Consider the following 24016-nt stretch of genomic DNA (forward strand, 5'->3'; position numbering starts at 1 on the left):
TTCCACAGGGAAAAAGATAAGGCACAACATTGTTTAATAAGTATTGTCGAAAGCTTCCATGGCTGGGTTGTTGTAGGTTTCTCGGGCTATATGGCCATGTTCTAAAAGCATTCTCTCCTGAAGTTTTGCCTGCATCTATGGCAAGCTTGCCAACATCAGGAGAGAATGCCTACAACCCATTGTTTAATAAGGCTTCCCAATCAAAAACACACCTCCCCCTTGCACATTAAAGTACACATGACAGGAAAAGGCTTCTTGTTGCAAAAATGTATTTAATTTTTGTATTCATATTTGTATATTGTGAAAATGTGGAAGCATTAACTTTGGAACTGCAGACTCAACCAGCAGTCTTGCAAGATTCTGAATTCTTACAGTTGCACAATTCAGAAAATAAGCATAAAAGTGTGTGTGTGTGAGGGAGGAATGGTCAAAGAGAAGCAATGCACAGCTTGGGAGGAGTTACACACAGCAGCCGCAGTAAGCAAAAAGCGCTTTGCGAGACTTTATGAGAGGCAGTTTTCTTTGACACAGTACTTAGGAAAAAGAGGCAAGAAAAGATCAGTTACATTCTGGAAGGAGTTGGCATACAAAGGGGGAAAAAAGAAGTTGCAAGAAGGTGTGATTTGATTTTGGATGTGGCGTCTCCTCTTGCCGTTTGCTGAAAGGGAGATAAGGCTTGCAGATGAGGGGTGTATGGCTGGAAAACCCGCCTGACACACTCTCAGGCTGTCCATCCAAAGAGGGAATCAGACACTCCCCTCTCCCAGCCCCCCACATGGGAAGGTGGTGGTCAGAGGCACTCTGGTTTCATCGCATAGACTTCCACTTCGCACAGTGTCAGGTATTCGCACCGAACGGGGATATGGATGCTGACATAGCGCCCTGGGAGCCCCTGGCAACGGATGGTGCTGATGGCACCGAGGCTGGTTTCTTGGATGGTCTCACAGCTGCAGAGAGAGGAAAGAAGGCAAAAAGGACACAGTGGAGCAATTGAAGAGAGATATTGACAAACTGGAAAGTGTCCAGAGGAGGGTGACTAAAATGATCAAGGGTCTGGAGAACAAACCCTATGAGGAGCAGCTAAAGGAGCTGGGCATGTTTAGCCTGAAGATGAGAAGGCTGAGAGGAGACATGATAGCCATGTATAAATATGTGAGAGGAAGCCACAGGGAGGAGGGAGCAAGCTTGTTTTCTGCTTCCTTGGAGACTAGGACGCAATGGAACCATGGCTTCAAACTACAAGAGAGGAGATTCTATCTGAACACGAGGAAGAACTTCCTGACTGTGAGAGCCATTCAGCAGTGGAACTCTCTGCCCAGGAGTGTGGTGGAGGCTCCTTCTTTGGAAGCTTTTAAACAGAGACTGGATGGCCATCTGTTAGAAGTGATTTGAATGCAATACTCCTGCTTCTTGGCAGAATCAGGTTGGACTGGATGGCCCAGGAGGTCTCTTCCAACTTTATGATTCTATGATTCTATGATCTGGCCAGGAAACTGAGATGGAGCCAGGATGGAAGACGTCTATCATTAATTTACAACTTTGGGACTACATCAACAAATATTCCTATAAAAGACTCAGTCTAGTAATGGTCAAAGTGTGGCAGACCTGAGGAGTCTGTTCCACCCGCCATGCTCTGCTCCATGGGAAGGAGAGAGATAGTGTATCTATGGATAGTGGCAGGTTTGCATGGGAGCAGTCTGGACACTTTGGGGCCTCTTTCTCAAGGGAAGAGGAAGAAGTGCGCTTTTGGAGTCTTGGACTTTGTGCAGGGAGTCAGGTCCTGCTGTATGGAAAACAGAGACCTGGTCCTTGGCATTGTGCTTAGGGAAAGAAGTTTTGGCATTTTGAAGTTTTGGCGTTATGGAACAATGTGTTGGAAGGGCTGCAGGAAAGCAGGGTCTGGCCTAAGAGGTGCTTCTCCAAAGAGGGAAAAAAGGATATGGTAATATTTGGATGCCTGTGGATGAATGCGTGTACATGTAGTGTGAATGTTTAGTGAAAACGTAATTCCCCTATGTTTGTTTGTTAACCAATGTAATTGTAAATCCAATGTAGTTGCACAGAACCTGTATGTCTGTCTGTCCAATGTCATTCTTTGTCTAAATGTTTTTCTGTAATCTGATGTAACCTCTCACACTGGAAACTGCAATAAAAAGAAACTATGCTTCAAAGTTATTGAAGAGTCATTCATGACATAATTGGTGTCGGAAGTGGGATATTCTTTTCCAATGTGGGAAAGTTATTCATAACACTTAGGCCAGGAATCCTCAGAAGTGGTTATTGATGTTTCTTCCTTCGAAAAAGTACCTACATCTCCTGGGATTGCTTGGAAATCCTTCTGAGCTTGGGGATGAAATTTCTTTTTTTTTGGACTATGACTCTTGGATTGGGAGATTCTGGGAGTTACAGTTCAAAAGAGCATTGGACAGCTATACTGAGAGTGGCAGTCAAAAGAGAAGAACTGACCCCCCCCCTCCCAACAAGGGATGGTGACTTAAAGTTCTGCAAAGGACAAAGGTATCAGACTGCACAATAGAGGTTAAGTCTTGGTCAATTTGTCAAGGCCTTAACAACAATGAGGACCCCATGAAACTTTGGGAATGGCTAGACCTTGGGGTCACTGCCTCTCTCTCTCGAGAGAGAGAGAGCTGTAGTTTTCAAAGGACCATGGGACCGGATTCCATCCCAGCACTGCAGGGCTTTGCGTCTTGACCTGATGCCAAGCATCCCCCCCCCAAGTATTTATAGTTCGCCAAGGGCCGGACAATGGATTCTGTTGCTTCCTGACCCAGCACACATAACTGGGTTCCTGTTTCCTCCTTGTGAATCCTCTGGCTTGTGCGCTGGACTATGGACTCTGCTACTACCCAACCCAGCTCCCCCTTCAGCTCCAGCTCCTGTTCCTAGAAGGAGCCAATCTTCTGTTGACCAACCCGGACCTTGGACTGATCTTCTGGTGGCCAGCCTGATGCATGGACTGGCCCCTGCACCCAAAACCCTTCCGTCCAGACTTTGGGACTTCTAGTTCTTTCCTCTCTCTTTTTATGAAATGAATAAAATATTTTCTTATTACTGTGGATTGGGGTTGGGATGGGTGGTGGGTGGTGATATATGGAATGCCTGTATACTGATGATGCCTATGGCTTATGAATATGAAATATGTAACCCCTATGAACTCCTCTGTATCCTCACCCCCTTGACCCTCGCCCCACAAGAAAACCAGCGTGACCAGGAACTGCCTGGGGACAGAGCCCAAGCCTCTTTCCCCCAAATCACCCATTGATTGACTCATTTTGCATGGACAATGCTGCTGGCCCCAACCCTAGCCCTCGGAGCATGGCCAGCGAAGGAACAAGGGTCAGCAGAGCTTCGGAAAAAGAGACTGATTAATTCACCCAGGTATTGTTGACCCTCCGGGTGGTCCGATATCGATCTAGCCTATTCAAATTCCCTGCCAGACTCATCAAGGACAGGAAAGCCTTTGTTTGTCAAACATCTGGAGACATTTTTCCTTTGTTTCGCTGAGCACATGGCATTCCTTTGTCTGCAGATTCCTTTCCCAGATTCCTTTGTGCTCCCTCATCCCGCCCCCATTTCTCCTGATTGGCTGTCGCCACCATGTGACAGAGGTCTCCCCATTGGACCCTACAGACCACTGGAGCTTCCTGATTGGTACAGAGGTGCCAGGGGCGGGAGGGCTGCTTCCCAGGTGTCCGCCCATCACCCAATCACAGCGGGGAACATCAGAGGAGCCGGGGCAGGAGGGTTGAACTCTGGGTTTTCAAAAATTGTATAAATATGCCTGCATCACTGTACCCCGGCATGCTTATGGAGGAATTATCCCTGTAACGCATCCTTTTCAGCTGAATCGCAGAAATAAACGCTTCGGTCACTGGATACCTCTTCAGCCTCTGGTGGGATTAATTCTTAATATTTTTGCATCTTTGGATTGGCATTCGCTGGCTGCTCACCAAGGTCAAAGACCCCCTTGGCGGTCTTCTGGGGCCTTCCTCGATGGGAAAGCCCCCCAAAAAGAGCTCGATATCATTTGGCTTACCACGAAGGGACTCCTGCTTGAGGTCCAGACTAAATTATAGCCTAAATTTTCAAGCAGGCACCTTGGTCTGATTCTTCGGGCCAGCAGCAAAGGAGGAACGGCTTGGGAAAAGAGGCGCCTCTCTTAATTTGGACTCTCCTTCTTGACAAAACTACAAATTCTCCCGCAGCCACTTCCTCCCAAGCTCTGACCTGGAGTTTCGGCACAAAGGAGTGCCAGGGAAGCCTTGATCCAAGGACTTCCTGGAAGAGGAGTGACCGACGCGGAAGGGGGAAGACATCTGGGGGGTAAGTAACAGCAACCGCGGGCAGGCCAAGATTTCTCAGGTGGGAGGGGTCCTGGGTCCCTTTGCTCAGCTTCGGAGTAAGACCACTGGGTGTCGGGATTGCGGGGCTCGGTAACAAATTCCTGGGTGAGGTCTGGGAAGATCTGGCGATTTGGGTTTGGATATCTGCAGTCCAATTTGCGTTTTGCATACCTGGAACTCTGTTGGGAGGGGAAGCGTCCTTCTCCTCGCCTGCAAGTTGCCAGGCATTGGCCACTCAGTTCTAGTGGAAGGGACTCTTGGAGAAAGTCTTTGTTGCGGTTGGCAGGACATTTCCCATTAACTGCTAGGTAGGCAGAGGCTGAGCTAGAAATGAGTGTTTGTGGGCCCAAGCCCAAACGTCCTGTCTCAAAAGAAACACCTTTAGATAAGTTCTTGGCCAATTGGGACAGGCAAGCGTCACGATTCGTCGACGCAGGCCAAGATGGTCAAATATAGCATGCCCAAGTGGCCCTTAAGGCCCTTGGAAGGTGTAACCTCCTGGTTCCCACATGGCAGCGCGGAAGACTGTCATGGACGGGCAAAATGGGAAGAAATTGCTCATATTTCATGCTTTTTGACCAAAGCCGGAAGGGGGTGGAGGGAGGAGCTTGTGCCCAACTTTCACCATGCAAAAGGAAGGCCACAAGGCCCCCCCTTCTCCCAGAAACCCCCTCCAGACCTTTTTCACCCCCTCCCTTTGAAAAAAAATTGCTTGTTCCCCTACCATCCCATTCCCATTTCCCTTTACCCAATCTCCCTGACTCCTTCCTTCCCTTCCCAACCCCTCCATTTCCCTATTCCCTATTTATGATATGTCTGAATTTTTATGCCCCTTCTACTTTTTACTGCTCCTTGAGGAAATGCACTAGGGATGGGTAGTTCTCTGAAAAAGGGGACCGGAAGTAGATTCTTTGCTCTCTCCCTCTCCTGCTTCCTCCTGTGCCACCTTGGCTTCCTCCCCTTTTCCTCCCTTCAGATGGGAGAAGAAGGCCTTGCTCATTCCCTTCTTCCCCAAGCTACTACCAATCCCCTTCTTTCTAAAGCTAAATCTTCAGTGCCTTTGTCTTCTCTTCCCCACCTCCCATTACTCCCAACTCCCTTTTCTCTCTCTCTTTGCTTTCAACCCCTTCTCTCTTTCTCCCCCTGCAGACAAGGGAGGTGTAAAAGGGGGCTTTTTTTTCCTATTCCTGTTTCTTTTTGCTAAGAAGGAGGGGTGATCAATGCCTCCAAGTTTGCCTTTTCTCTCTCTCTCTCTCTCTCTCTTTCACTGGAAAGGAGAGGGGAGGGAGAAGAGAAATAGCTTGTACAAAAAGTGACCCCTTTGCCCCCCCCACCCTTGAAATCCAGGAGGAGAGAGGTCTGACCTGTGCTTGTTTTTTCTTTCTCCTTTTTTGTGGGAGAGCCCCCAAATGTCTATTTTGGGGGGGTTGCCTGTACCTTTTTTTCCTTTGTCTCCTGTTGGCCATGCTTCCCAGGGTTTCCAAAAAGATTTCCTCCTTTCTCAACAGGAAGGGGAAGAGAAAAGGGAGGAGTCTCCCTTTCCTCCTTCCTCCCTTCCTTTGTTTGACCCCTTTGTTCCCATTTCTCCCTTGGAACCTGGAAGAAAAAGGGGCTGATCCAGATTTGTTATTTTCCCTCTCTCTCCCATTCTGGGAAATGCAAACTAAGGGAGGGGGGAGAAGGGGAGGAAGTTTCAGCCCAGACTTGTGTTCTCTGCCATGTTTCTTTCTTCTGTGTAGATGGGGGGAGGGCACATCACTCCTTCCCTTCCTCTCCCATCTCTTCTCTAGAACTACAAATCCCCACCTCACCAGAGCACCCCACTTACTTTCAAAAGCTAGATCACCCCCTTTTGCTTTCAATTTCTCTTTCTGACCACCTTTCCCCTGGCCTTGGGGGTTTCTCCTTCCCTCTTGCAAACAGATGGAATTCTACCCCTCTCACATCTTCAATCTCCCCTTCTTTTCTGCACAACTACAAAACCCATTTTCCAGAGGCGATGATCCTTGCCTCCAAGTTTGCTGTTTTTTTTCTTCTCTCTCTCTCCACTTCTCCCCTTTCTTTCTAAGAACCAGGCATCACAAAAAGAGTTCTTTGTGTTTATGTCTCTGAAGCCCATACCTCTTTTCTCTCTCTCTCTTCTCCCTCCTTTCCCATCTTCTAAGAAGCCAATATTCTGTGAATTCTTTCCTCTATCTCACAGGGAAATCCTGCTGCTTCCTCTTACCTCCTTCTCCTCAAACCTAAGAAAGGGATGTTCCAGAAGCATTCCCTCCTGACATTTCACCCACATCTATGGTTAAGTCTCTCTCTCACACACACACAGTCCCTCTAATGCCTTTTTCCTTCCTGGCCCTTCCTCCCTCCCTTTCCCCTGAGTGCATGTATGTGAATGTTTAAATTATCCCATTAACTGCCTTAAATATGAGGAGGACGTTGAGGTCCAGGGGTCTCCTCTGCGCAGTGAAGAGACCACCAGACATCAGATCGACCTGTGGGACCCATAATCCACTCCTGCCGCTGAGGACAACTACCTGGGTGAAGTGAACAATGGGAGGTCTGTGGACCTTCCTGTGTGGAACCCAGATGGCACAGGAAGATCCTAGGAGAGCAGGACCAGACCCCATGCCGCCCAGAAGAGACAGCCCCTCCTAGAGGCTGATCTGAGCCCCCACGGGGGAATGCCATCGCAGGAGGAGCAACCAGGATCCCACAGCAACTGCCATGAAGGAAGGAGGCCCTGCCCGTTCCAGAAGCTGTGCAGAGGAGTGGCCCAAAGGAGACCACTGACGCCCTCACTAGGTATGAAAGTTTTTTCCCTTTGTTTCCCCACTAACTACCCTTGGGCTGGGAAGGGGGGGGGGGCTGTAAACCTTCTTTCTGACTGTCCTAGACACTATCCCTGAGTCTCGGTGATGATGGAGAGCCGGACCTGTCTGCGGTCACCAGGAGGCGCCACGCCAGAAGGAGTAGCAAGGCTGAGCCCCATCTTCTTCTTCTTCGGCTGCTCTCCTTGTTTCAGTACCAAGGGAGGAGCCAGCGCCCCCAGGAGGCCTGAGGACCACTGCCAGATGGGAGAATTCCACCATGTGCCATCCTTCTCCATTGAGGATTCACTCGGGACCCCTGAGTGCTCCATGCTGACTGCCATCACGGACTCCATCATCCCCTGCCTCCACCGTCTTCACCTTCTTGCTTCAGTTTTTTTTTTCTTTCTTTTCTCCAACCCAAAGGACACTCTGCCACTGGTCTCTCCCACCCTGCTGGGTCCTGCTGTTGTTGCTTAAGTTGGGTCCCGAAATAATCAACAGAATACAATCTAATCAGTCTAAAAAGAGGCCCTGGGTGCTAAAGAATTGTCGAGGCTTGGGAAAATGAGTGTGACCATTTTCCAGCCTCGAAGGGAGGATTGATGCCAAGCATCCCCCCCCCAAGTATTTATAGTTCGCCAAGGGCCGGACAATGGATTCTGTTGCTTCCTGACCCAGCACACATAACTGGGTTCCTGTTTCCTCCTTGTGAATCCTCTGGCTTGTGCGCTGGACTATGGACTCTGCTACTACCCAACCCAGCTCCCCCTTCAGCTCCAGCTCCTGTTCCTAGAAGGAGCCAATCTTCTGTTGACCAACCCGGACCTTGGACTGATCTTCTGGTGGCCAGCCTGATGCATGGACTGGCCCCTGCACCCAAAACCCTTCCGTCCAGACTTTGGGACTTCTAGTTCTTTCCTCTCTCTTTTTATGAAATGAATAAAATATTTTCTTATTACTGTGGATTGGGGTTGGGATGGGTGGTGGGTGGTGATATATGGAATGCCTGTATACTGATGATGCCTATGGCTTATGAATATGAAATATGTAACCCCTATGAACTCCTCTGTATCCTCACCCCCTTGACCCTCGCCCCACAAGAAAACCAGCGTGACCAGGAACTGCCTGGGGACAGAGCCCAAGCCTCTTTCCCCCAAATCACCCATTGATTGACTCATTTTGCATGGACAATGCTGCTGGCCCCAACCCTAGCCCTCGGAGCATGGCCAGCGAAGGAACAAGGGTCAGCAGAGCTTCGGAAAAAGAGACTGATTAATTCACCCAGGTATTGTTGACCCTCCGGGTGGTCCGATATCGATCTAGCCTATTCAAATTCCCTGCCAGACTCATCAAGGACAGGAAAGCCTTTGTTTGTCAAACATCTGGAGACATTTTTCCTTTGTTTCGCTGAGCACATGGCATTCCTTTGTCTGCAGATTCCTTTCCCAGATTCCTTTGTGCTCCCTCATCCCGCCCCCATTTCTCCTGATTGGCTGTCGCCACCATGTGACAGAGGTCTCCCCATTGGACCCTACAGACCACTGGAGCTTCCTGATTGGTACAGAGGTGCCAGGGGCGGGAGGGCTGCTTCCCAGGTGTCCGCCCATCACCCAATCACAGCGGGGAACATCAGAGGAGCCGGGGCAGGAGGGTTGAACTCTGGGTTTTCAAAAATTGTATAAATATGCCTGCATCACTGTACCCCGGCATGCTTATGGAGGAATTATCCCTGTAACGCATCCTTTTCAGCTGAATCGCAGAAATAAACGCTTCGGTCACTGGATACCTCTTCAGCCTCTGGTGGGATTAATTCTTAATATTTTTGCATCTTTGGATTGGCATTCGCTGGCTGCTCACCAAGGTCAAAGACCCCCTTGGCGGTCTTCTGGGGCCTTCCTCGATGGGAAAGCCCCCCAAAAAGAGCTCGATATCAGACCCAGTAGAACTACATAGACTCCCTTTGGTAGCTTTTTGAATTCTGCTACATTCCTGGACTTCACTCTCTTCAAGGACTTGCTCTCTACCCATGAACTTTCTTCAAGACAACTTATGAATTCATGCTGTGTCCTGATATCATCTGCTTTTTATAATTGGTATTATTAATCTCTCTCTGGGGTCCTGGATGAGAAGATAGCATTAACCCCAGGCATTGTTCCCCTGTCTCACAGCCAGGAAGGACACATGTTGATTCACAACACTCAAAGCAGCCCTGTATGGGCTCTTTGTCTCACAGAGCACATGGCATTCCTTTGTTTAAAGATTCCTTCCCAGATTCCTTTGTGTTCCATCATCCCACCCCCATCTCTCCTGATTGGCTGTCACCACCAGGTGGCAGAGATCTCCCCATTGGATCCTACGGACCACTGGAGCTTCCTGATTGGTCCAGAGGTGCCGGGGGCGGGAGGGCCCATCACCCAATCACAGCAGGGAACAACAGGGAAGCCGGGGTGGGAAATTTGAACTCTGCAAATTTGAATTTACTATAAATATGACTGCATTGGTGTAATCTCCTCATGCTTAGCTTGGCGAATGATTGCAGCTTTGCATCTGGTTTCAGCTGAATCGCATTAAACTTCGATGGCTCGCCAGGGAAAAAGAACTCTTTGATGAGTCTAATTGGTCTCTGCCTCCTGGCAAAGACCCTTAAATTTTAGCTCTATAACAGAACCTCTCTGAGACCCAGAAAGACTACCAAGGAATCCCAGGTGCTGAAGGCAATATTTCAGAGGAAGAAGAATATAATGTAAAATGTCTTCCAAAGAGGAACAAGCACAGCCTATGACACCTGTGTTTCAGAGGGTAAGGTGAGATGGAAAAACTGGGACTCACAGGGGGTTGAATTTGCCGTGTCCAACCAAGGAGTCTCCCACGTGAATCTCAGCTCCCCGGAGCCTTGCGTCACAGCAGTCCCCACGGTTTTTCACGATCACCACATCGATGGGGAACTGCCTTCCCAGGTCCACATACCACCAGGGCTCCAAATCCTCGCTCGTGTGGGTGCAGGAGCGGTAGGCGTTCACGTCCCCTTGGCAGATCCCATCCACAGCTTTCCCTGACAGGAGGTCTGGCCCGTGTTCTAGGTATATAGAGGACTGGTACGTCGGGCGACCTCTGGCCAGGTTAGGACCTGGAGAGACATAAGGATGGAAAGACAAAATGAGGAGAAGTACAGCAAGACGGTGGGCCAGAGGAAGAACACTCAATAGGCTTCCACAAAGGGGAGGGGAGACCACTAGTTGTGGAGTTGCTGATCCTGTGGTATCTCTGGATCAGTGAAAATATGCCCTAGGCAAAGGGCATTTGGAGGGTCCACAGGAGTTCAGTTCCTGCCTGGATCTCTCCTATGGAGGCCTGACAAATAAGAGAACTGGGAGGAGAGAAGTGGCCCACCTATAAAGAAATGTTGACAAAAAAGATTGAATTATTACAATGAAAACACAAGAAGAATTACATCAAATAAACAAGAATATCTCATGGTACCAATATTTACAAATAAGGGAACAATTTAGGAAAGACAAAGAGTTAGGCTTTATGGGAAAAGATTCCTCTTGGGATAAATCTTTACAATTATAAAATAAATGTATTACAAGAATATATAATAAATAATTAGAATTGGAAACAGAAAAAGAAATTGTGAAAGATTGTATGGAAAATGGTCAGCAAATATAGGCCACACTGTTAGATTAGAGCAGGGGTCCTCAAACTTTTTAAACAGAGGGCCAGGTCACAATCCCTCAAACTGTTGGGAGGGCCGGATTATAATTGAAAAAAACATGAATGAATTCCTATGCACACTGCACATATCTTATTTGTAGTGCAAAAAAACACTTTAAAAACAATACAATAATTAAAATAAGAACAATTTCAACAAATATAAACTTATTAGTATTTCAATGGGAAGTGTGTGCCTGCTTTTGGCTGATGAGATAGGATTGTTGTTGTTGTGTTCTTTCAAGTCATTTCAGACTTAGGTTGACCCTGAACGAGGGCCGGGTAAATGACCTTGGAGGGCCGCATCTGGCCCCCGGGCCTTAGTTTGAGGACCCCTGGATTAGAGGATTGGGAAACAATGTGGGCCAGAAAAATAAAATTTACATAGAATCATAGAATCAAAGAGTTGGAAGAGACCTCAAGGGCCATCCAGTCCAACCCCCTGCCAAGAAGCAGGAATATTGTATTCAAATCACCCCTGACAAATGGCCATCCAGCCTCTGCTTAAAAGCTTCCAAAGAAGGAGCCTCCACCACACTCCGGGGCAGAGAGTTCCACTGCTGAACGGCTCTCACAGTCAGGAAGTTCTTCCTAATGTTCAGATGGAATCTCCTCTCTTGTAGTTTGAAGCCATTGTTCCATTGCGTCCTAGTCTCCAAGGAAACAGAAAACAAGCTTGCTCCCTCCTCCCTGTGGCTTCCTCTCACATATTTATACATGGCTTTCATATCTCCTCTCAGCCTTCTCTTCTTCAGGCTAAATATGCCCAGTTCCCTAAGCCGCTCCTCATAGGGCTTGTTCTCCAGACCCTTGATCATTTTAGTCGCCCTCCTCTGGACACATTCCAGCTTGTCAATATCTCTCTTGAATTGTGGTGCCCAGAATTGGACACAATATTCCAGGTGTGGTCTAACCAAAGCAGAATAGAGGGGTAGCATTACTTCCTTAGATCTAGACACTATGCTCCTATTGATGCAGGCCAAAATCCCATTGGCTTTTTTTGCCGCCACATCACATTGTTGGCTCATGTTTAACTTGTTGTCCACGAGGACTCCAAGATCTTTTTCACACGTACTGCTCTCGAGCCAGGCATCCCCCATTCTGTATCTTTGCATTTCATTTTTTCTGCCAAAGTGGAGTATCTTGCATTTGTCACTATTGAACTTCATTTTGTTAGTTTTGGCCTGTACAGAAGTGTTTATTATAATGTGTTTAAATCTGTATTTGTGTTTTACATTGGTTGCCTGTGGCTGGAGCGGCCCAGCTGTGAGAGATAGGTTGCCATGGAAACAAGGCCGAAGAGGAGGTGGGAGGAGCTTAGAGAGAAAAAGGTTTGAAAGTGACAGTTAAGTTTCAGTCAGGAGGAAGAGACCCTGAGAGTGAGAGCAGAGTCAGTTAGGGACTCTGAGAGAATAACAGAGTCAGAAAAGAGACTCTGAGGAGTGAAGGAGTGTAGTGTTAGTTAGTGTTCGTGAATATTTCTTCAGCTAGGGAGCTGAAGGGTAAAACCTCGTTAGATTTCTTTAGTTAAAAAGAAATAACAGAGGCTTTGTACGATTGCCAGTCGGTGGAAGACTGGAGTTCTATTATTTGATCCAGTATAGATCAAATAGTGAGAATATTCACAGCAGGGAACACTGAATAAAAGACACCTTCACTACAGCAAGAGTTTATAGTTGTAACATTAAAGGCTGAACTGTATCTCTACCAAGTCATATTGTAACCATCAAGTATATGCCAAGCATAACCTCTCCATATTGTAACCATCAAGTGAATGCCAAGCTGAACATCTTTATATTGAAACCACAAGCTTTGTTCAACAATAAACTTGTTCTCTTTGTTATTTTAAAAACTGCCTCATCTCCATTGATTTTACGTTCGGTGCATTCCACTCTACCAGAATTACCTCACAACATAAACAGAGACTAACAGTGACTTTGATACCAGCGTCTCTATACATTATGGTGGCAGTTTAATTAGCATTTGACGGAGATTCTTTACAGTTTTTGGTGGTACCATTTCGGTGGCGATAATACTTCCTTGCAATTGAGGTGACATTCGGTGGGATTACACTTCTTTACATGGCCCATCTCTCTAAACTGTCAAGATCGTTTTGAATTCTGCTCCTGTCCTCTGGACTATTGGCTATCCCTCCCAATTTGGTGTCGTCTGCAAACTTGATGATCATGCCTTCTAGCCCTTCATCTAAGTCATTAATAAAGATGTTGAACAGGACCGGGCCCAGGACGGAACCCTGCGGCACTCCGCTCGTCACTTCTTTCCAAGATGAAGAGGAAGCATTAGTGAGCACTCTCTGTGTTCGTCCACTTAACCAATTACAGATCCACCTCACCGTAGTTTTGCCTAGCCCACATTGGACTAGTTTCCTTGCCAGAAGGTCATGGGGGACCTTGTCAAAGGCCTTACTGAAATCCAGGTACGCTACATCCACGGCATTCCCCGCATCTACCCAGCTTGTAGCTCTATCGAAGAAAGAGATCAGATTAGTCTGGCATGACTTGTTTTTGATAAATCCATGTTGACTATTAGCGATGACTGCATTTGTTTCTAAGTGTTTGCAGACCGCTTCCTTAACAATCTTTTCCAGAATCTTGCCCGGTATCGACGTGAGGCTGACCGGACGGTAGTTGTTTGGGTCGTCCTTTTTTCCCTTCTTGAAGATTGGGACCACATTGGCCCTCCTCCAATCTGCTGGAACTTTTCCCGTTCTCCAAGAACTCTCAAAGATGGTTGCCAATGGTTCCGAAATGACTTCCGCTAGTTCCTTCAATACTCTTGGGTGTAGTTGATCTGGCCCTGGGGACTTGAACTCATTAAGAGCGGCCAGGTATTCCTGGACGACTTCTTTCCCAATTTGGGGTTGGATGTCCTCCAATCCCTCATCCACTCCATCTTGCTGAGGTTGAAGACTCTCTTTTTGTGAGAAGACAGAGGCAAAGAAGGCATTAAGTAGTTCTGCCTTTTCCCTATCCCCTGTCAGCATTGCCCCATCTTCTCCTTGAAGAGGTCCTATCGCCTCCTTGTTTTTCCTTTTTCTACTGACATAAGAATAGAAGCCCTTTTTATTGTTTTTAATGTCCCTGGCAAGTCTGAGCTCGTTTTTTGCTTTAGCTTTGCGGACCTTTTCCCTACAGATGTTGGCTATTTGTTTGAATTCTTCTTTGGTGATTTCTCCCTTTTTCCACTTCTTGTGCATGTCCCTTTTGTGTCTTAGCACAGTTAGAAGTTCTTTGGACATCCATTCTGGCTTCTTTGCACTTGTCCTATTTTTTCTCTTTGTTGGCACGGTTTGCAATTGCGCCTTGAGTATTTCACTCTTGAGAAATTCCCATCCATCCGTAACTCCCTTGTCTTTTAGTATCTGTGTCCACGGAATGCTGCTCAGCGTTTCCTTCATTTTTTGGAAATCAGCTCTCCTAAAGTCCAAAATGCGGGTTTGACTTGTCTTAGTTTCGGCCTTCCTTTGTACCTCAAATTGCAGGAGCACATGGTCACTTGCCCCTAAGGATCCTACCACTTCGACCGCATCGATCAGGTCCTCCGCATTTGTTAGGATGAGATCAAGAGTAGCCAATCCCCTTGTTGCCTCTTCTACCTTCTGGACCATGAAATTGTCTGCAAGGCAAGCGAGGAATTTGTTGGACCTTGTACTCTTGGCCGAGTTTGTTTTCCAGCAAATATCGGGATAGTTGAAATCGCCCATGACTACTACATCTCTTTTCTGTGCCTGTTTGGTCAACTGTTGGCAGAAGACTTCATCAAGATCTTCCTCCTGGCTTGGGGGTCTGTAGTAGACGCCTACAACGACATCTTTTTGAGTCCCAGTTCCCTTGATTCTTATCCAGATGATTTCAAGCTGGTTTCCCAGATTGCTGCCTTGAATTTCTTCTGCAGTATAAGAGTTTTTGACATATAAGGCTACTCCGCCTCCTCTCCCCTTTGTTCGGTTTCTGTGAAAGAGGTTATACCCCTCGATATCTAGCTCTATAACAGAACATGTTCATATGATATTCAGGATAATTGGTATAAGATGTTTTATCAGTGGTATCTAACACCAGTAAAACTTTCAAAATCCCATAAAGACCTTGGATGAAGACATGATTAAAATACATGATACACATATTGGAAAATATATATTGGATGTAATCATATTAGAAATAGGAACGATAAAATATATAGGATGTATGTATGCATGAACTTCACTTCACTTGGCTTCTTAAAAGTTGCAAATTAAGTTGCCACAAAGAGGCTAGAGAGAGGCCAGAAAGAGGTCTATGGAAAGGAATGTCTCAGGCATCTGGCAAATATCATGACTGGTACCAAGCAGAGTTTATCGTAAGATTAATGAGCCTGGCTATCAAGAGGCTTCTTCAGGACTATCTCAAGATGGATGGAAGCTCTTGCTATCAGTAGCCTGGTAGACATTCTGGCGCTATGGGGTATAGGATGGTCCTCTTAATGAGCAGCTCTTTAGATAAAGGTGCTTAATGGAAGATTGAAGGTGTTGAAGTTAAAATACGCTATTGGAGTCACTATCAAATTGGAATTTTGTGATGCACATTGTGATGCTTGTATGATGCATGCATATTATTTTAAAGGGTATATAAACCAAGGCAATTCTTTTGTTCAGTACTCTGTTTCCTGGACTACCAGCAGGGTCCATAACCGGTTGCCGTTAACCGAGAATAAACTGTGCTTAGTGGACAAACTGGCTGGGGGATTCTTGTAATTGCAGTCCAGAAACAGTAATGTTTCTCAAGCTATCCATTTCTCAGGAATCTTTGGAAATTGGAATGGACAGAGGAATAAGGATACCTTAGTTGGGTGGGAGATGGTTTTAAGGATGGACAAGCCCATGGATATGCCTCTGCCCTCCCTCATTTCCCTGACTACCTCCAGTCCTTACCATATCCATTCACCCCACAGCTCTGTCCCTCTCCACGTCCAGCCAGCAGAGCCAGCCCCAGGAGACCAGTCCAGACGGCAAACATCCTGCAAAAGGGAAGCAGAGTTGGACATCAAAGTGTGTCACCCTGTGCCCCACATCAGAGAGTGGGGCACAGGGTGGGCCTGACTCCCCATAGAAGCAGATGGAAACATGATAAAATACTGGGAAGGGGCCCCAGGAAGCCAAAGCAGAGAGATATTTCTAGGTTTTTACGTTGTCTGCATCCAGCTGTAATGGGGTTTTCCCAATGTTTCATAGAAACCTAGAATCTTAGAGTTGGAAGGGACCTGGTGGCCCATCCAGTCCAACCCCATTCTGCCAAGAAGCAGGAAAATTGCATTCAAAGAACCCCCAACAGATGGCCATCCAGCCTCTGTTTAAAAGCCTCCAAAGAAGAAGCCTCCACCACATTCCAGGGCAGAGAGTTCCACTGCTGAACATTCTGAACCCCACCATGATAGAATTGGACCAAACTCCCCACACAGAACCCAGATGACCAACAGAAAATACTGTGTTTTCTGATGGTCTTTGGTGACCCATCTGACACCCCCTCGCACCCCCCCCCCAGTGGTCCCAACTCCCATGTTGAGAAACAATGACTTAATGTGTCTCAGACTGCTTTCTCTTGGGGTCCATGCATGGGATGGGAATATATTTGAGGTCCTTCATTTGATGGTTCCACTGATCATAGAATCCTAGAGTTGGAAGAGACCTTGTGGGTCTCTTCTAGTCCAACCCTGTGCTGTCACACGCTGGGCCTATAGCAATTGGCTTTTGAACAGAATGTGCTCTTTGTGCCCAGTGGGGTGCCTCAAGTGAGAGACCCTAAGGATTTTCCTATACAGAATCTTTAGAAGCTTGAAAAGTTTAACAAAGTCCTTTATTATGGCTTAGGTCTTCAACAAAACATTCGAATACTACTCAGAACTTCAACAGGTCAAACAAATACTTCAAGGCTTTGAATCAACTGGTAGCTTTCTTAATCTTGTCCACAAGGGACAGGCAACTGACTTCGTGAACTGTTTATTTCCTTTAAGAGGAAAACCCTTTTTAACCCCTCCTTGGGCAACCTACTTTCTAAACTTTGCTGGTGTGGGCTCTACTCCCGGCTCCAAACTGCTTCTTGGGTCCCGGGTAGACCTACCAGTCAAGGCTTTGTAGATTCTCCAGCTGGAGTCCTTTGGAACTGTTTTCCCCCGGAACTTCATAAGAAACGAAGCTTCTCTACAGGAGGAGCTGATTCACGTCCTGTAGCTAAGCTTTCAACTATAAGACAGAGCTAAAATGGCTCCCTTTCCTTCCTGAACTCTGGGGAAAGGGGCGGAACTAAAAATAAAATAATTGATGGGTCATTGGCCCTATAATTGCAAACCAAGGGAAGCCACCTTATTGCAAAATGCATGGAACCTTGGAATACATGCAAACACTCAAAGAAAGAAAAAGAAGTTGGAGCTCCTGGTACAGCCGTACCAGAACAAACCGCATTCTGCCAAGAAGCAGGAAAATTGCATTCAAAGCACCCCCGACTACATGAATCGCAGTTACCTTCACGCCGGAGCGGTACCTATTGATCTACTCACATTTGCATGTTTTCAAACTGCTAGGTTGGCACCACGAGATGCAGAGCCAACCTCAAGAAATGGGGCCACAAAGTGGAATCCTCGACATGCGAGTGCGGAGAAGAGCAAACCACTGACCACCTGCTGCAATGCAACCTGAGCCCTGCCACATGCACAAGGGAGGACCTCCTTGCGGCAACACCAGAGGCACTCCAAGGGACCAGGTACTGGTCAAAGGACATTTAATCAACTACCAAGCTTGCAAACTTTGTGTTTTGTCTGTTTGTTTGTTAAAAAATGCAATACAACTGTTTGGTTTGCTCCTGACACGATAAATAAAAAAATCTAAAGTTTGCATTATAGCAGAAAATAAGAAGCTTGGCTTCCTTCCAGAGAAAGAAAGAGAGTTAGAAAGTGGGTTGTTGTAGGTTTTTTTTCGGGCTATATGGCCATGGTCTAGAGGCATTCTCTCCTGACGTTTCACCTGCATCTATGGCAAGCATCTTCAGAGCTAGTGAGGTGACCTCTGAGGATGCTTGCCATAGATGCAGGAGAAACCATGGCCATATAGCCCGAAAAAACCTACGACAACCCAGTGATTCCGGCCATGAAAGCCTTCGACAATACAGAGTTAGAAAGATCCGATACTTAATGTTAAAGATGGAATACTCACAAGAGAAAAATGGAAGATGTGATCTTAGAAATGGAAGGCTCCGAGGAAACCCAGCACGATGCCAATCGCTTTCTCTGCAGCACCTTTTAAAGACCTCTGGACTACACCTTGCAGGATGCGCACAGCTCCTAAGAAGGCGTGCAAAGTTATGAAATCTAGTCGAGGGAGGGGAGTTCCCATGCTTGAACAGGAAGCACATCTCTTTGCTTATCTTTTGTGGTCACTTTTTTGTTCCTTTGCTTTGACCGACCACACTTTTCTCCAGAAAGGTTCAGCCAAGTGTTGACACTGTTGGTCAAAGTAACCGCAAACTAACCTCACACCACAATCTTACTTCCAAATCCTAGAATCAAAGAGTTGGAAGAGACCTCCTGGGCCATCCAGTCCAACCCCATTCTGCCAAGAAGCAGGAACATTGCATTCAAATCACCCCCGACAGATGGCCATCCAGCCTCTGTTTCAAAGCATCCAAAGAAGGAGCCTCCACCACACTCCGGGGCAGAGAGTTCCACTGCTGAACGGCTCTCACAGTCAGGAAGTTCTTCCTCATGTTCAGATGGAATCTCCTCTCTTGTAGTCTGAAGCCATTGTTCCATTGCGTCCTGGAGCCCCCGGTGGCACAGTGGGTTAAAGCCCTGTACTGGCAGGACTGAAGACCGACAGGTTGCAGATTCAAATCCGGGGAGAGGCAGGTGAGCTCCCTCTATCAGCTCCAGCTCCTCATGTGGGGACATGAGAGAAGCCTCCAACAAGGATGATAAAAACATCAAATCATCTGGGCGTCCCCTGGGCAACGTCCTTGCAGACGGCCAATTCTCTCACAACAGAAGCGACTTGCAGTTTCTCAAGTCGCTCTTGACACGACAAAAAAAAATTGCGTCCTAGTCTCCATGGAAATAGAAAACAAGCTTGCTCCCTCCTCCTCCCTGTGGCTTCCTCTCACATATTTATACATGGCCCTCATGATATCTCCTCTCATCCTTCTCTTCTGCAGGCTAAACATGCCCAGCTCCTTAAGCCGCTCCTCAAAGGGCTTGTTCTCCAGACCCTTGATCATTTGAGTTGCCCTCCTCTGGACACATTCCAGCTTAGTGTCAATATCTCTCTTGAATTGTGGTGCCCAGAATTGGACACAATATTCCAGGTGTGGTCTAACCAAAACAGAATAGAGCATGGGGAGCATGACTTCTCTAGAAGAGTTGCACTTCCCTTTATGAAAGCAGAGCTTTCCAATCTGTGTATAGGAACACTCCAGTATGTTTCCTATAAGCCAGTGGTTCTCAACCTTCCTAATGTGACCCATTAATACAGTTCCTCATGCTGTGGTGACCCCCAACCATAGAATTATGGTTGTTGCTACTGGTGGGTTTTGGGGGGGGGGGGGGTGGCGGGATTGATTTTGACATTTGGGATTTATAGTTCACCTACAATCAAAGAGCATTCTGAGCTCTACCAGTGATGGAATTGAACCAAACTTGGCACACAGAACTCCCATGACCAACAGAAAATACAAGAACTCAATAGGTCCAAATATGAACACAGATGGAGTTTGGGGGAAAATAGACCTTGACATTTGGGAGTTGTACTTACTGGGATTTATAGTTCACTTACAATCAAATAGCATGATAGAATTGAACCAAACGGGCCATACCAACAGAAAACACCAGAAGGGTTTGGTGGACATTGACCTTGAGTTTGGGAGTTGTAGTTCACCTACATCCAGAGAGTGCTGTGGACTCAAACAGTGATGGATCTGGACCAAACTATGCCCACATGTCAACACTGGTGAAATTTGGGGAAAATAGACTTGATATGTGGGAGTTGTAGTTGCTGGGATTTATAGTTCACCTACAATCAAAGAGCATTCTGAACTCCACTAACAATGGAATTGAACCAAACTTGGCATATAGAGCTCCCATGCCCAACATAAAATACTGGAAGGGTTTAGTGGACATTGACCTTGAGTTTGGGAGTTGTAGTTCTCCTACATCCAGAGAGCACTGTGGAATCAAACAATGATGGATCTGGACCAAATTTGGCACAAACACTCAATATGCCCAAATGTGAACACTAGTGGAGTTTGGGGAAAATACAATCTTGACATTTGGGAGTTGTAGTTGCTGGGATTTATACTTCAGCTACAATCAAAGAGCACTCTGAACCCCACCAATGATAGAATTGAGCCAGACTTCCCACACAGAGACTCCCATGACCAACAGAGAATACTGTGTTTTCTGATGGTCCTTGGCGACCCCCCTGACACCCCCTCGTGACCCCCCCCCCAGGGGTTCCAACCCCCAGGTTGAGAAACACTGCTATAGGCTGTTTCTGAGACTCTACGTGGGATGGGGAGTGCAGGTGTGCTCGGCACATGGCGGTGACTTGCACATACACGGGCAAGGGAGAATGCACAATGCTGGATGGAGGCTCACGCCAGCCGTCGAGTCCCTTCAAGGGAGGGGCAAAACTGCCTTGTGATGTGGGACTGAGAGTGGACCGGCACATTAGGAAGAGCAGCCAAGTTTGGTGCACATCCATTGTGGGCTGGGTTCATAGTGCTCTTTGAATGGAGGTGAACTACATCTCCCCTAAATTACTGACAATTCCTCCCAAATACCGCCAGTATTTTCAGTTGATGGAGGTGGTTTTGTGTGCCATGTTTGGTCCAGGCTGTCATTCCTGGGGGTCTCAGTTGTCTGTGGAAGTCAGAGCTCAAGGTACTATAATTCCCATCATCTATTGTCTATATACACCTCCCCCAAATATTGTTTTTGTGATTAACCCTTTGGACACTTTAATCACTCTTCACAAAGGACATTTCCCACCTGTGAGGAGAAGGGGATGTTGCCGTTTCTCCAACAATGACTTTCCCTTTCCCAGAGGAATGGATCCACAGATCCCATCAAGAAACCAGTATCATCACACTTTTTTGGACAATGGGCTGGCTCTGAAGGGCCAGATAGAAATGTTGTTTCAAACCTCTGTGTCATTAGCTAGGTCGGGCTTGAGGGTTCACAGCAATCACCTAGATTGCCCATCAATAGGGTCCCGTATGGGCCACTCACCATCCCATCATCAAACAACTATTTTTCCTTTATTTCTACTGTTGCCAAGCTTCCTTGCACACCATTGGCTGAGCGGGTGAAGCGGGGCTCGTGCTCTCATTGGATGAGCTGCACCAGCCTCCAGTTGCTCCTCCCAGCTCGCTGACGTCAGAACCAATCACAGCAAAGCTGGCTCAGGGGGCGGACATGGGAAATTTGAATTGGAAAATCTGCATATATTGTCTAATTTTCTGCATTGGGACATGTCGGCTTCTTTAGCAGAATACTGCAGCCATCATCCTTTTCCAGCTGGAACAGAAATAAATACCTCGGAGCTTCAACTTGGTTATTGGAGATTTATTCTGGAATGCTTCTTTTTCTCACCAGACTAAACCCAAAGTGGTTTGGATCTCACTATCCACAGCCTTGACAAAACCAGTGCTCTCTGGGCAAGGGCGCTGAGCGTAAACAATGGTTTTCTGCGTTCCAAGTGAGCGAACTGGAGGGGGGACCGTGTGAAACCGAAGCATTCGAATATGCAAATAAACCAAGAAAGGGGTTGGCAAGCATTCAAAAGGAAAAAAAGTGGCAAGGAGGAAGCAGTAGATAAGCAGGCATAATTTGGTTTTAGGGCGTTTCCTTTCACTGTTTGCTAAAAGCAGATTTATTTATTTATTTATTTTATTTCGAGGTTTTCTATACCGACCCTTTCACCTTCAAAGAGGGATTCGGACCGGTTCACAACATGTGTTAACATACAAAAAATATACAATAACAACACAATGCCACTTCATTACACGATTAAAATATCAGCACTATACACGTTAAAACATTATCATCACAGTTAAAAGAGCCAAATCGTCTGACATCATCACAATCCCATTCATCATCCTCCTTTCATGTGGGCAGAGAATTAAATCAGTTGTCAAATGCCGCGTTCCACAACCAGGTCTTTGTTAGTTTCCTGAACGTCATGAGGGAGGGGGCAGTTCTGATCTCTAATGGCAGGGAGTTCCAAAGTCGAAGGGGCCACCACCGAGAAGGCCCTGTCCCTCGTCCCCACCAGCCGTGCTTGTGCAGGCGGAGGGACCGAGAGCAGGGCCCCTCCAGACGATCTTAGTGGTCTTGATGGTTCGTAGGGGAGAATACGTTCGGAGAGGTAAACAGGGCCGGAGTCGTTTAGGGCTTTATAGGTTAACACCAGCACTTTGAATTGTGATCGGAAGCTAATCGGTAGCCAGTGGAGTTCGAGTAACAGCGGAGTGGTGTGCTCCCTGTACCCAGCACCCGTTAGTAGTCTGGCTGCCGCGCGTTGCACTTGCTGCAGCTTCCGGGCAGTCTTCAGAGGCAACCCCACGTAGAGAGCGTTGCAGTAGTCTAAGCGGGATGTAACCAAAGCGTGGACCACCGTGGCCAAGTCAGCCCTCCCAAGGTATGGATGCAGCTGGCACACAAGTTTTAGTTGTGCGAAAGCTCCCCTGACCACCGCTGAGACCTGGGGTTCCAGGCTCAGCGATGAATCCAGGAGAACTCCCAGACTGCGTACCTGTGCTTTCAGGGGGAGTGTGACCCCGTCCAGCACAGGCTGTAACCCCGTACCCTGTTCGGTCTTACGACTGACCAGGAGTACCTCTGTCTTGTCTGGATTTAGTTTCAATCTGTTGTCCCTCATCCAGTCCGTGACAGCGGCCAAGCACCGGTTCATGACCTGAACAGCCTCCTTAGTGCAAAGGTGAGATAAGGTGAGATAAGGTGCAGTAAACCTGTTTGACTTTGGAATAAAAGCAATGTTACATGGAAATGATGTGTGTATAAATATGAGCACCAACAGAAAACACTGGAAGGGTTTGGTGGGCATTGACCTTGAGTTTTGGAGTGTATTTTATTTATTTATTTATTTATTTATAATTCAAGCTTATATGCGGCCACTCCCCTGGGGCTCGGAGCGGCTTACAAGAACAGGCTAAAATCTAACACAATTTAAAAACAACAATATCAAAGATCAAAGGCCTGTCGAAACAGGTATGTCTTCCATGCCCTGCGGAAAGCTGGTAAGTCCCGCAAGGTACGGACTTCAGGTGGCAGAGTATTCCAGAGTGATGGTGCCACTGCTGTGAAGGCTCTGCGTCTGGTTGCTGTTAGACACAAGGTCTTGACACTGGGGACTTCCAATAGATCTTGGTCCTCAGAACGGAGGGATCTCTGGGGTTGGGAGGGGGTGAGACGGTCCCTCAGGTACATCGGCCCCAGACCATGCAAGGCCTTCAAGGTGAGTACCATCCCTTTGAAAGTGATCCGGTGCTCAATTGGTAACCAATGCAGCTGTAGTAAGATTGGAAAAAGATCTTGGAGTCCTCGTGGACAACAAGTTAAACATGAGCCAACAATGTGATGTGGCAGCAAAAAAAGCCAATGGGATTTTGGCCTGCATCAAGAGGAGCCTAGTGTCTAGATCTAGCGAAGTCCTGCTCCCCATGCTCTATTCTGTTTTGGTTACACCACACCTGGAATATTGTGTCCAATTCTGGGCACCACAATTCAAGAGAGATATTGACAAGCTGGAATGTGTCCAGAGGAGGGCGACTCAAATGATCAAGGGTCTGGAGAACAAGCCCTATGAGGAGCGGCTTAAGGAGCTGGGCATGTTTAGCCTGAAGAAGAGAAGGATGAGAGGAGATATGATAGCCATGTATAAATATGTGAGAGGAAGCCACAGGGAGGAGGAGGGAGCACGCTTGTTTTCTGCTTCCCTGGATACTAGGACGCAGAACAACGGCTTCAAACTACAAGAGAGGAGATTCCATCTGAACATGAGGAAGAATTTCCTGACTGTGAGAGCCCTTCAGCAGTGGAACTCTCTGCCCCGGAGTGTGGTGGAGGCTCCTT

At 47.1% G+C, this 24016-nt stretch overlaps 1 protein-coding gene across 1 annotated transcript in view; it reads right to left on the reverse strand.

The window, feature by feature from the left end:
* Nucleotides 1-408: 408 nt before the first annotated feature.
* LOC132773555 (uncharacterized) overlaps nucleotides 409-24016 on the reverse strand; it is a 46020-nt gene continuing 22412 nt past the window's right edge. Inside the window, exons 5-8 of the mRNA XM_067467000.1 lie at nucleotides 18087-18160; nucleotides 15813-15898; nucleotides 10004-10301; nucleotides 409-947 (exon numbers count right to left, since the gene is read on the reverse strand). Coding sequence (XP_067323101.1) covers nucleotides 791-947; nucleotides 10004-10301; nucleotides 15813-15898; nucleotides 18087-18160 — 615 coding nt within the window. The 3' untranslated portion in view covers nucleotides 409-790. The remainder of the gene's footprint in view (nucleotides 948-10003; nucleotides 10302-15812; nucleotides 15899-18086; nucleotides 18161-24016) is intronic.

The sequence above is a fragment of the Anolis sagrei genome, chromosome 4 (genome assembly GCF_037176765.1).
Source record: "Anolis sagrei isolate rAnoSag1 chromosome 4, rAnoSag1.mat, whole genome shotgun sequence".
NCBI lineage: Eukaryota > Metazoa > Chordata > Lepidosauria > Squamata > Dactyloidae > Anolis > Anolis sagrei.